At 51.0% G+C, this 12,063-nt stretch overlaps 5 protein-coding genes across 5 annotated transcripts; 2 read left to right on the top strand and 3 right to left on the bottom strand.

Moving 5' to 3' along the window:
- Positions 1-9: 9 nt before the first annotated feature.
- GUITHDRAFT_152860 (hypothetical protein) lies at positions 10-1,928 on the bottom strand. The gene is made up of 13 exons (XM_005831696.1): positions 1,745-1,928; positions 1,615-1,695; positions 1,467-1,522; positions 1,350-1,416; positions 1,176-1,294; positions 1,035-1,122; positions 921-985; positions 833-874; positions 666-786; positions 546-612; positions 440-498; positions 300-389; positions 10-250 (listed from the first exon to the last, which is right to left on the bottom strand). Exons 1-13 carry the CDS (start codon positions 1,790-1,792, stop codon positions 164-166), a joined length of 990 nt encoding a protein of 329 aa, XP_005831753.1. The 5' UTR covers positions 1,793-1,928; the 3' UTR covers positions 10-163.
- A 1,820-nt stretch (positions 1,929-3,748) lies between these two features.
- Positions 3,749-4,660, bottom strand: GUITHDRAFT_109197 (hypothetical protein; the record flags this gene model as incomplete). The annotated part of the gene is made up of 1 exon (XM_005831695.1): positions 3,749-4,660. One exon carries the CDS (start codon positions 4,658-4,660, stop codon positions 3,749-3,751), a length of 912 nt encoding a protein of 303 aa, XP_005831752.1.
- A 1,005-nt stretch (positions 4,661-5,665) lies between these two features.
- GUITHDRAFT_163442 (hypothetical protein) lies at positions 5,666-7,135 on the top strand. Its single transcript, XM_005831694.1, has one exon. The coding sequence runs from the start codon at positions 5,991-5,993 to the stop codon at positions 7,002-7,004; it is 1,014 nt and encodes a 337-aa protein (XP_005831751.1). The 5' UTR covers positions 5,666-5,990; the 3' UTR covers positions 7,005-7,135.
- A 785-nt stretch (positions 7,136-7,920) lies between these two features.
- On the top strand, positions 7,921-9,177 carry GUITHDRAFT_109195 (hypothetical protein; the record flags this gene model as incomplete). The annotated part of the gene is made up of 1 exon (XM_005831693.1): positions 7,921-9,177. The coding sequence occupies one exon, from the start codon at positions 7,921-7,923 to the stop codon at positions 9,175-9,177; it is 1,257 nt and encodes a 418-aa protein (XP_005831750.1).
- A 1,058-nt stretch (positions 9,178-10,235) lies between these two features.
- GUITHDRAFT_109194 (hypothetical protein) lies at positions 10,236-11,380 on the bottom strand (the record flags this gene model as incomplete). The annotated part of the gene is made up of 7 exons (XM_005831692.1): positions 10,236-10,365; positions 10,530-10,634; positions 10,769-10,839; positions 10,881-10,973; positions 11,090-11,170; positions 11,219-11,298; positions 11,353-11,380. 7 exons carry the CDS (start codon positions 11,378-11,380, stop codon positions 10,236-10,238), a joined length of 588 nt encoding a protein of 195 aa, XP_005831749.1.
- Between the last annotated feature and the right edge of the window lie 683 nt (positions 11,381-12,063).

The raw sequence follows: 12,063 nt of genomic DNA, 5'->3' as shown, positions 1-12,063 counted from the left end.
TGCACGCCTGGACCCATCGCCATTATTTACTTCAGTTTGACTATTCTTACTATAATCCGCTGCTGTCTCTTCCAAACTCTCTTTTCCATGAAGAGCAGTGTCTCGCTTTCCCCGCATGAAGACAGCCGAGGATTCCTTGCGCGAGAAAAAGACAATCACAATCTCAGTACATGTCTCCGAGTTCATCTGCTAAGGTCTTGTCATCGTAGTTGTTCCATGCTTTGCGGTTGTCTGTGAGGAGACTGAAAACCTGTATGAATGCATGTCACGATAGCTGAATGATCTCATCTTGATCAAACCGGGGTGAGGTTGGGAAATGCCGCTGCAACGAGTTTGTAGTACGGCCCGATAACAAAATCAACAAAACCCTTCTGCAGAGCAACTCTCCCCTGCCAAGCAGCAGTCAGTCAATGCCTCACTTCAGTGGCTCCTTTTGTACCTGCGACGTTCTGTCGCACATAGGAGTGAGCGGCATTCCAGATGCTTTCTCCTTGTCGCCTGTTCCTGTGTCAACCATGCATACATCTGTCTAGGATACACGATACCTTGCAAGAAGAATTCATCGGTCACGCGCATGGCCCATTTTTTCGCTATATCAAAAGGCTTCAACACCTGAAAGATTTCAACGTTACAAACAGAATCGGACAATCAAAAGCTTGTAGTACATTCGACGTGTCTGCGCACTTAATTATAATCTCCATCTCAAATTGCTTGTCCATCTTCCGATCATCAGGTGGGGTATTGGGATCCGTAAGACGTTTCAGCTTTGTTGTGTACTCTCCATGCCTGGATCGAGGTCAGCGTTTCATCAAATCACATTTCATGCATTTACCTTGCCATATCCGTTGCCAAGATATTGTTCAACACAACAGCTCTGCAAGTAAAGAGTTACGTGAAGCAAAGAATCGTCAGTGAGGTACCTAAAAGCGATGTATTGCGCATTTGTGAATTCGGATAACAGTTGAATCTCAGAATGTAACATAAGCTGCAGAATGATGATCACTACATAACAATAGCCTATCAACAAAATCTGCCTGAAAGGCTCTGCAGCAATGGTGGTTCTCCAGTACCGAACGATCGTTATACAAAGTAGCAAGATCGGAACGCGAAGAAACAAGAAATCTGAACCAGACAGGTATCAGCGCATCAAAAGAAGGCACAAAAATCGCTATTACGGATTGTTGACTCCAGGGTGCTCCAAGTCGTGGCAAAGTGCCGACACGATCAGGGCGAAATACTCTACATCAGTCAGGGTCTTGTATGTCTCGCCGGTGAGAGACATGCAGTAAACAGTCTGACAAGATGGAACCAGTTCAGTTCTCAACAATGATTCTGAAGAGCAGTTCGACCTGGGTAACATCGAAGGCATGAAACCAGTTGTGATAAGGATTGTCGAACATGCAAGAACGAACACAGCTGATTTGCTACTGGTCACGACTTCGAGAGCACCGATCGAACAATCTCACAGGATGAATTTCTTCAATTTCTCCTCGGAAACATTAACTTTCTTCGGGAATTCTTGCTGCACGGGGGTGTTAATGAAGAGATGATACAATGATTGATAGAAAGCTTTGGTCACAAATACGCAAGACTTTGTCAATACAAAAAGCTTACTTCAAGGAAAATCTCCAGGGTAAGGTGTAAAAGGTCATCCGAACTGAAACTGAGTGCATCGCATTCCAAAGATTGCAAGACCTGCACTGGCAAAGTCATTCATGGGGACTAATTTTTCAGGATTTATGACCCTCTTCCCCCGTTGAAAGGCTTCTTCGTTTCTCTTAGGCCACTCCATTGCAGACGAAGTTAATGTCATCGCTAGCACACAAACCCAGTAGCTGTTGTAATGAGAGGATCTCGGAGGCCAAGTCCAATCATGCAAGCTGAACCGGATTTAAAAATGTAGGCTCTATGCAACACTTGATATTCCTGCCGGTGCAAGTTAGACAAGAATACATGACGACGTATTCCAGGTTTCAAACCTACATTCTACAGCATGCATAATTGTTTTTCGATTGACTACAGACACATGGGTAGCTAAAGTGGACAAAGCCGCTCGCAAATACTCCAAAGAAGAGAAGAAACCCTTGCTAAACCCCCTCAGTAACTGTTCATCACATGCATTGACCACCACATGGTTTCCCAGCAATGCACTATCAGTAGAAATCAGACGAAGGCTCCGAATACACCAAAGTTGAGTTGATAATAGCTAAAACGCCTTGGAAAACTTCTCGCTTGAGCCTCATAGCTGTGCATTTCACTTAAACGCTGTCGCCACCTGGTTGCTAAACTGGTACTGCATCCAGCGCTTGTGTGTCCTGCAACTGCCCTATTCTCCCAAAACTCCCCAAGGAACGAACTCAAGGAAATTTTGGTATGTTTGCGTTGTTTCATTCTCATGTTTTTCCTCCTCTCTCGGACTCATCCTCCATGTCCTCTCCGTCCACACTCACTGCCCAAACATTACAAAACGCAACCGCGCCGCCTCTTACTACCCTACCCTACCCTACCCCCTGACATGTCCAGATCATTGACTCTCATACCCAATTCATTTCAATACACTACCCCCTTGATCATCGAGTAATAACCCACCCCAGGTACCCCTGTGTCTTTACACAATGTCCCAACAAGCACATCCCACCCCAACTCATGTACCAATGACCCCCCCCCCCCCCATAGTACCCTACCTGTGCAACTCAACCCTACTTTCATGACCCCACATCACTCGTAATAGCAAAATCTCCTGATATTCTTAGGGGTACTGCCAGATGGACCATCTGGACCACCCTACCTCATGTCCCACGATTCCTCGATTCCATGGCCTTTTTCCATTTGGATTCACCCACCCCCACAATTTCCTTGAATCTGCTCCTACCCTACCCTCCAGCGCACTAACGGCTCCCGATCTAAAAAATTTCAGCATGACACAGTGTAGAGATGGGATGAGGGGGTAGGGTAGTTGTGTACCAGTCAAGACTTCCAATGGCACCCTACCTCATGAAAAACACTACCCCACCATACAATTGTTTTTCAACCCACCCCCACCTCACCGTGGCCACAAAAATGGAGGCCTACTAAGGGGTCTATCACTACCCCATGTGGTTCCACCAGTACCCCATGTGTCCTCTACGTCTCACTTTCTTTGAACTACAACCCTAGCACCCTACCCTGTATCTGTGTTGACCCACCCATAATTAGCTCATATGACCCCACCCCCCTTTCACTGCCTTTACCCCTACAAGGGAGTAAAAACACCACAAAGTATATAATAATATAATTCATTTTCACAACTGGTAGTACAAATCAGGATACAATAGGGATTTTATGTACTTTTAAATGAATTTAGCTTTTGAAGACGTATGCAGTTTTCTCCTACCCATCTGTACCATATTATAATGTAAAATAGCATACGTACAAATCATATCTGAGGCTGCTCAGAAGATATATATCTAAATTTATAAAACAGTTGTATATAAGAGCTGGGTTCTACTCAACCGTGTGACGCAGCCGGCGGGCCGCGCCGGCGGGCGGCCGGGGGCGGGACTCCGGACCGACCCCGGCGAGGCCGGGCCTGGTGCACCGCGGGCCCCCACTGTCGGAGTGACGGCTTCTCCGGGCAACGGGTTTGAATTAAAACTTGCTTGATTGAAAAGAATAAGGAATAACCATCAGTATCTACAAAGCGCACATGCGTGACTTGAAAAGAAGCTCGGAGCCAGGGGGCGCGGCCAGCAGAAAATCATAGTAGCCCTCAGAATGAACTCCTGCGAACAAACAAGTTGCAATTAGGACCGTTGTTTGACATTTCGCTATTGAAAGCGTCAATCTCATTCGAGTGGCTCAACGCTCTTGAGATGTTCTCCTCAATCTTCGCTTGCCGCAGGATTCGAGCATTCGTGCTGCTCTTCTGAAACCGATCACTGTTGGAAGTGAGCGAATGGCGCTGTCGGGCTGGAGGAGCGGCGAGTTGATTGAACGAAGGAGGTCTCACAACCCTTCTCTCGCCATGCTGATTCTTGTTTGACTCTGAGCAATGCAGAAGGCAGTGGACAAGAATGGCACAGGCCTCTCCCTCCAGCTTCTTGTTCTGTATCGCCTTGGAGATGTTTAGAGCCTGGTTCGCGTACTTCGACGCATGATCGATCTGGTGCAACTGCAAGTGTATCCGCGCAAGAATCTCATTCGCTCTTCCTTCCATCGATCGATCCTGCGCGGACCTAGCCACTTCTAGCGCCTGCATACCGGAACGAATAGCACGCTCCAACTCCGAGACGGAAAGACACTTCTCTGCAAGAATAATCGAGGACATGCACTCAAGTTCCTTGTCCCCCGTCGCCTGCGCATGCAGCATCGACTCCCGCAAAGACTTGATCTCTAACGCCATCACAGGATCCACGTTGGGCCCAAAACTTGAGCCTCGCCGCCCGTCCGTTGACGTTCTCCTTGATCCCCCTTCGCTCGATTTCACTCTAGTTTCAACCACAGGTGCTCGACGATGATCTGCAGCTTTATCCTTATTATCTTTGTCGATCAAGCGCGTTGTTTCTGACGACCAAATTCGCAAAACGAAGTATGCAACACATGAAGTGAAGAGTATGAAAGCTAAAAGAACCAATGGTGAAGCTTGGGACCAAACCAAGTAAGGCCACGCGATCGTCATCATGCTTGAAAAAACCTGCAAATGATGAAAATGAGTGTTTGAATTTACACGCAGAAGCGAGTCATGAGAAACAAGAAGAAGGGATCAAACTTCTGAACGTGGAGAGTAAGGCTGTTTCAAGGAAGAGGAATATGCAGGGAATCTCGCGCTTCAAAACGAAGGGGTTGACAAGCAGACTAGGATTGTATGAATAAGAAGAGATGAACCGATGCACAGGACGACGTGACACAAGATAAATCGAAAAGCCCCGCCAAATCATTGGAAATACAAGGGAAGAGGTTCAGAAAGAGAAAATTGCAAGGGAACAAGGACCCAAGGAACAAACATAACAGAGAGGACTCATGTTCTGCGGAAGATGAAGGGAGGAGGAGGAGGATGAATGCGGGGGTGCCATCCATAGCAAGCATGTGCCGCGCAACATTTCGAGCATGCCACCGATGGATGGAGACCGCGTTTTCTTTTTTATGGGTCCCAATTCTGAGGTGGTCCGGTACAGCGATTAAAGCTGAAAGGAGGGGTAGTCTGAAAGTGGATTTGATGGGTAGTTGACAGCTACATCCACAAAAAGTTGATTTGCTCGTTTGAAGGGGTAGGGTCATATTATTAACGAGAGTTTCGCAGGATGTGTTCTAATTCTGCTGAGGAAATCGCCGGATGGGGACCGGACAATCTTAACGGAAGTGTAACGTCAACCGAAACGGTGATAACCAGACGTAACGGCTCAACTGAAATCCGAAACCCTCTCCAACTACCCTCCCCTCGCTTCCCGCCTTCCCTTAGATACACCCTGCTCCGATGTTCCCAGATCCCTCTTCCAGCCTCTGTGCTCCCCTTCTGTTGTCCTTCGGTCTCTTCTCTTATCAACGATGATCGATCATCACCCTCTTGCAATGATCTAGTCTTGTCTTTCACGACCCTTCGTTGTCATGACTTGACGACCGTCACGACCAATCAATCGCACAACTGATTGTGATTTTTCATCTGCTACGTCTCTTGTCATTCCTTGATTGTCTTTGACCCGTTATGAATATCTGAGTGTACGCTCCTTCTACTTCTCTATCTTTATCTTGACCGTCGCTTCTTTTCCTGTACCCTCCTTTCCGGCCTTCTGCCTCTACAGTTTGTTCTGTAGCCTTGCACACCTTCATCTCCATTTTGTTCTCTTGGTGAGAGTAACTTTCTTGCTAGGAACATTTCCCATTTAGTTTCCTACGGAACATTGGTCGATTTGGAGACAATCTTCGGTTTTGAGTGGTAATTCCCCACAAGTCTTTCATCGGTCCATGGGCAGACATTGGTTTCAACAAGTTTGATCCCGATTGTCTTAGTTGCCATGCCTAGTCGCCCACAAAGATTGAACAAGAAGAGATTGCTACTGCCCAAGTCGCAAGTGGCTGAGAATCCGAATGTTGCAAAGAATTTGAATGTTGCAAAGAATCCAAAACCATTCCTACCAGTGGAAGATTCGTCCAAGAACAAGTCATCCAACAAGCAAGAAGACATACTCCGGGCGATCGGGGATCAGCCTGTCACTGAGCGACAAATCTTGTCAGCTGTTGGCGACAATCGATACACGCGAGAGATTCTAAGGCGCTTGATGGCACTATCTGTGGTGGAGAGGATGGGAAAGGGAGGGTCCAGCGAACCTTTCTTGTACAAGGTCGTCAGATCTCCCTCTGAAGCACTGCGAGAGGGGTTGAAGGATCCAGTGGTGGAGATGCGGCTGAAGAGAGTAGAGGACAGGATCATCAGCTTCTTCAAGCTCCACCAGGAGCTCGTCACAGAGAAAGTCATCCGCTCCTTCATTGGCGATAACACTGGGACAGGCAAGGCGCTTCGCCGGTTGGTTAGCTCCAGGAGGATACATCGGATCGGCAAGGGAGGGGCAGGAAACCCCTTCCTGTATCGACTGAACGTCTTGGACGAGAGCGGAACGGAGGAGCAAGTTTCAGAGGACGAGGACAGCGAGGGGCTTGTGGTTGCGAAGGATCAGGACATGTCGGACAGAAGTACCGTCGCCTCCACGTGCTGCTCAGATATGGAGGAGCAGGAGGTAGGAGGAGGGTCTTACAAGGAAGTCGAAGGAGGAGCAGCAGCCGGGAGTCAGGGCAGATTCTGCTTTCCGGAAGGGGAGGGCGAAAGGGAACAGTTTGGCAAGTTGTTTTCATCTACAGATGCGTGCAGCGAGCTTGATGGACTTGAAGACGACTCGTTGGATCTTGACGATGGTGCTATCAACTATCCTGTCTGCTTGCAAGCGAAGGCGCTGAAGGAGGATGATATCGTCCTGCCCGAGATGAAGGGTGGAGGGGACAGCACCGATCTGCTCCAGTCGTTCCTTGAATGACACCGGCTCGTGTCCTGGTCGTATGTGGAGAACGGTCGATCAGTGTGAAGACGCCGCAGGATGTGTTGAATGTTTAATTTTTCACCTTGTTATGTTTAAGTTGTTATGCAATGTATGTCTGCTATTCCATCATTCGCAACGTTTGCCGAGTGCTCAGGGTTCTGTTAACGCAACATGCAAGCTTGTATCGCCATGTCCTGTACAAGATCAAGGATCGCACAGGCCGGGACTTCCTCCCCAATCTCTTGTGCTACCTCGCGGCAGATGCTGCCCCTGTATCTTTCTCCTCCCTCCCCATCCTCCTTGATTTTTCCATTTTATTCCTGATCCCCCTTTTCCCTACTCCCATTGCGTCCCCTTTCTTTGCTGTGTGACCCCTGCCCGCGCTTGCTTGTCCTCCTCCTCCCCCTCAGAGGTTTCTCTGACCTCTGCTGTCTCATGCATGCTTCCAGCCCTCCTCCTCTTTCTCTTCCTCCTCCCTGGAACAAATCCCTCCTCGTCCCCTCCAACCTGCGGCGCAAAAAGCTCGGGCCTTGAGCTCCACCTACAACGATGTGAGCTAGAGGGTCTCGACTACGTCTTTGTCAACTTCACTGTGAGGAGGGAGGAGGAGGAGGCAAGGTTTTACAAGACTTGCCAGCAGCTCGACTACTTTCTGTTGACCAAGGACGAGCTCGAGAATGGCAGGTCGGTATCCTTCGCTTCCCTCTGCACATGCCGGCCTGTCGGCGACCGTGCTCTCTGCCAGGCATCTTTCCCCTCCACCTCCCCGCTCGTCACTCTCGTTGGCGTGTGCATTGCTCCAAGATCTCCGCGCTCCTCTACTTCTGACAGCCGATGCGCATGGCGGGAAGTACCAACAGTATCATCTTGTGGAGGAGAAAAGGAGAAGAGCATCAGGTGTGCGGGCAGCAACATGTCCACCCGCATCCTCCATGTCACCCGCCATAGCGGCTTGTCCTCTGAGATCGCCGGCATCTTCCACCGCTTCCCCTGCGTGTACCTAGAGACGTTTGACTTCAACGACGGCGTCAACTTGGACTCGGAGAGCTCGGGGCTCAACTACAACGTGAACAGGAGGAGGGCAGAGCTGGTGTGGGAGACATACCGGATCTTCTTCCAGACCTTTGACATGGTCCTGGTCTCCGACACGACCCCCATGGCCCGTCCCTTCCTCGAGGGCGACCGCTGGAGAAAGCCCATCCTCCTCTACGTCTGTAATCGTTTTGACTTCTCCAACCAGGACATCGATTTCCAGCTCGCGCAGGAGGAGATGGCAACCTCCTACTTCCCGGACGAGGATTTCTACCAGCTCATGCGGGAGCTGACACGTCGACCCAACGTCAGGCTGGTAGCAAGCAACCTCTTCGAGAGCTGGTACGCTCAGCACTGGCGCGGCATCGACTGGTCGCATGCTGAAGTGATCTATCCTCCTGGCGTCGGCAATCAGCGACCCTGGAAGGAGGAGGGAGAGGAGAGCGAGCTCAGGGCTGGCGGGACTGCCTTCCTGCTCCCTCCGGGAGTGTACGCCTTGCACAACGAGGAGGAGCGCGAGGTGAACGTGGAAGACACAGTGCTGGTGCCTGACCGGGGAGTCGTCGGAGGAACATGCAAGGAGGAGGGAGGAAACGTTGCGTTCATGAACAACGAGATGAACTTCGGCGTCTCTTCCTTCCTCCGCTCCAACGGGTTCCGCGTGTACAATGGGAGGTACAACGGGGCAGAGGAGGCCGCGAGGTTCAAGGCCATGGTCAGGATCCCTCAGAACTACATGTCCACCTCCTTTCACCAGCTCCTCGGCGCCGGTGTGGCGATGCTGGTGCCTACCCCTGACTTCCTCCTGCAGCTCAGCGTCGATCCTGCCTTCTGGTGGGACACCAAGTGGGATGTACAGGAGCACAGAGCTAGGATAGAGCAGAGCGGGAGGTGGAGGTGCCCGAAGCTCAAGAGCACGTTGAGTCAGGAGACCATCATGTTCGCATACGAGTACGACAGCTATCACGCGGCCTCGCTCATCTTCTTCTCCAGCTGGGAGGACCTCGTTGACAAGCTGAGAACTGTTGACTTTTCCCGCCACAAGGAGCAGGTGAGGAAGTTGGCGGAGCTTCATCGCCGCACCTACCTGCAAGAATGGGAAAGAGTCTTCCTCGAGCTGCGGGCTCTACAGCTGTGAGAAAGGCTTCGGAGAGGAACCCTCCTCCTCCTCCTGCTCCTGCTCCTCCTCCTTCCCTTCCCTTCCCTGTTCCTCTTGCAGCACATGGTCCGCTTGCTCGCTCGTCTCCCTTGCCAGTGACTGCTCCATTGCCTCCTCCCCCTTGCAGTTTTCTTCAACCTTCTCCTCGGCACATGGAGAGAATGAGGGCTGTCGCGTGCGTGAACCTTCTTCACTTCCTCCTCTCCCTCTCCCTCTCCATCCTCCCTTGCGTACCTGGGGGCAGCTCATCTCCTGGCTCGGGAAGCTGCTGGAGGCACTGCCGGAAACGTCATGCTCGCCGCTGGAGGCCTCGAAGTTCATCGGAGTGCTTGTGCTCTGCAGGGCGTCAGGGACGCAAGAGGAGGTTGCGATCACAATGACAGCGAGAAGGAGGGAGAAGGGAAGGAGAAGACGAAGAGGAAGACAAAGACGAAGGGAACGACAAGGACGAGGAGGAGGGGGAGGAAGGGGCAGGAATGCGATTAAGTTTACCTTCTGGGCGCAGTGGATTGAGCTGCTCTTTGCGGAGGAGCAGTCACTGGATCCGACGTTTGACTGGGGGGTAGCGAAGGGGAGGAGAGCGTGCGAGGGAGTGCGGAGGTCGTAGCTGCTCCTCGTCTTCTTCTGCGGGGATGGGGATGAGAAATCCAGCTCCTCGTCCACTGGCCTCTTGGCTGGAGCATCTGCCACCATTTCATGATGAGCATGAGAGGAAGGGAGGACAGGAGCAGAACAGTGCAGATGAGAAGGATGGAGGACAGGAGAGGAGGAAGGAAAGGAGAGGAGGAAGGGAAGGAGAGGAGGAGGATGGGTCGCATCTGGGGTAGAGGGTGATACCAGCATGTTCCTCAGTAGCAACTGATCTGACGGCGTCTTGCTGTACAGTCGATGCTCCTCGGTGCTGGTGTGTTCGTTTGCTGGCCTCTTGAAAGTTGCCCTCCTCCTCCGCTGCCGCATCTTTCTCTCCTCCAGCCCTGCCGTCCTCCTGCTGTAATCTTCATCTTCTAGCGAGCAATAAAAGTTCCTCACATCGGCAGTTACGCTTGTTGCCTGCGCAATCTTTTGACTTCCTGCCATCCCTGCTGATGAAACATCGAGAAGAGAAACGTCCTCTTGGCGTCCGCATTCTTTCCTGTTTCGCCACCATCCTCGTTAGCAACATTCTCCCTTCCCCAGCATCCATCGCTTCCTGCTTCTCCTTCTCCTCTTCCCATCCTCCCACCACCACTACCACCTCATCCCTCTTTTCATCTTCTTCTTCCTCCTCTTCCTCCCCCTCGCTCAGCTCTCCTTTTTCTGAACAATTCGCTCGCTCTTGACTCATTCCTCACCGTTTGCTTCCTCCTGTTGCCTCCTCGCTCTCATAAGAGTTGTCCACCGACTGCACAAACTGCTGGACTGTCTGCGAGATCCGCTTCTCAATGATTGACATGCACCTGCGCCCATTGAGGTGAGGAGAGATAACCAAGTAGCATTAGCAAGACATGACAACTATCGAGCTGTGAATGTCAAAAGATCACTCTCTCACCTCACAAACTCTCATCTCACAGATCACGGTAATGCAACTTACATCTTGTCCTCGGCAGCAGATCGAACAAAGAAGTTCAGTTCCAACGCCAACCTTTCATTCAAGAACGCATACTGCCCTGCCTTTCAAAATGACAAAGATGAAGATCAAGCACCTTTTCCATCTCCTGCGAGCTCAGTTTGATTCCTTTCCTCACGGCAGAATGCTTCTCAAGTAGCAAAAGGCATTGGCGCTCAAGGACAAGAATCTGCTTCACGTGTCATGAATAGAAAGTCTTGATGAAACAAATCATCATCTTGCCGTCTTGTTGAGTAGGGGAGAGACGCTGGTGAGAGCTTGGTCCTTGTCATATGCCTCCACAACCTCCAACGTCCTGCTCATCACGTTTCTCTGCGCAAAGATCGCCTCCAACTTCTCCTCGATCATCGCCAGCGTCTGAATCCCCTGCAAGGAGCGAGTTCATACTGAGCGACTGCTCGCAAGTCAAGGCACCTGCTGCACGTGCATGATAAGCTCTGCCTCCTTGCGATCTCGCACAACCCGGGGCATCATTGAAACAGCGCAGGACAGATCTGCGAGCCTGTCATGGCAGACATGCTGACCGATCCTGCGCCATGGCCACGAACCTGCGAAGGTCGACCTTAGGAGCTCCATCGCGCCAAGTTGTCAGAGCAGCAAAACTTTCATATCATGTCGAGCATATAGTGCTCTCAGAGTTGAAGCAGCTGCCTCCTTCACCAATGAACCTGAAGGGAACAGCAGGACAAACAAGTCAGATCAAGATCAACACAATGGCTAGAGAAGGAGGGTGAGAGGTAGCAAACCGGCTGCTTGTTGGCTAGAATGAAATGAAGAGGAGATAACTGAAGGATGGAGTGTGCCCATTTTAAATGAAGGAAAGAATGTCCATAATTGCTCAGAATGCGGTCAAGATTTCGATCCTCGCTGCAGGAGATTGCAATCCTCGCTGCAGAGCTTCAGTTTCCTTGATCAAGACTTCACCTAGCTCCCTGCTCCCTGCTCCCTGCTCCCTGCTCCCTGCTCCCTGCTCCCTGCTCCCTGCTCCCTGCTCCCTGCTCCCTGCTCCCTGCTCCCTGCTCCCTGCTCCCTGCTCCCTGCTCCCTCCAGCTACTGTCTGCTCCTATCACCCCTTCTTTGCTATGTGTGAGGAGGGGTGGTCGAATATTTCGGCTCATATAAAAAAGCGACAAGTTCCACAAGATGCGACACGAGGGCGAGGTGAACCCGTTGAAACATTGAAGGATGCGACTACCTGCAGAGGATTTCACAAGACCAAAGCGAGCGAGAGAGGGAGGGGGGGAGGGAGGGAGGGAGGG

The sequence above is a fragment of the Guillardia theta genome, assembly GCF_000315625.1.
Source record: "Guillardia theta CCMP2712 unplaced genomic scaffold GUITHscaffold_38, whole genome shotgun sequence".
Classification (NCBI taxonomy): domain Eukaryota; class Cryptophyceae; order Pyrenomonadales; family Geminigeraceae; genus Guillardia; species Guillardia theta.
Note: the sequence above shows the minus strand (reverse complement) of the source record. Positions and strands in the feature narration are given on the sequence as shown.

Excerpts from the sequence above, each read along its gene's own strand:
- GUITHDRAFT_152860 (XM_005831696.1), bottom strand. The coding sequence starts at position 1,792 with ATGGAGTGGCCTAAGAGAAACGAAGAAGCCTTTCAACGGGGGAAGAGG. Across the intron at positions 499-545 it reads CGATGAATTCTTCTTGCAAG|GCGACAAGGAGAAAGCATCT; the intron begins GTATCGTGTATC and ends ACACAGGAACAG. Across the intron at positions 390-439 it reads TGTGCGACAGAACGTCGCAG|GGGAGAGTTGCTCTGCAGAA; the intron begins GTACAAAAGGAG and ends GCTGCTTGGCAG.
- GUITHDRAFT_163442 (XM_005831694.1), top strand. The coding sequence starts at position 5,991 with ATGCCTAGTCGCCCACAAAGATTGAACAAGAAGAGATTGCTACTGCCC.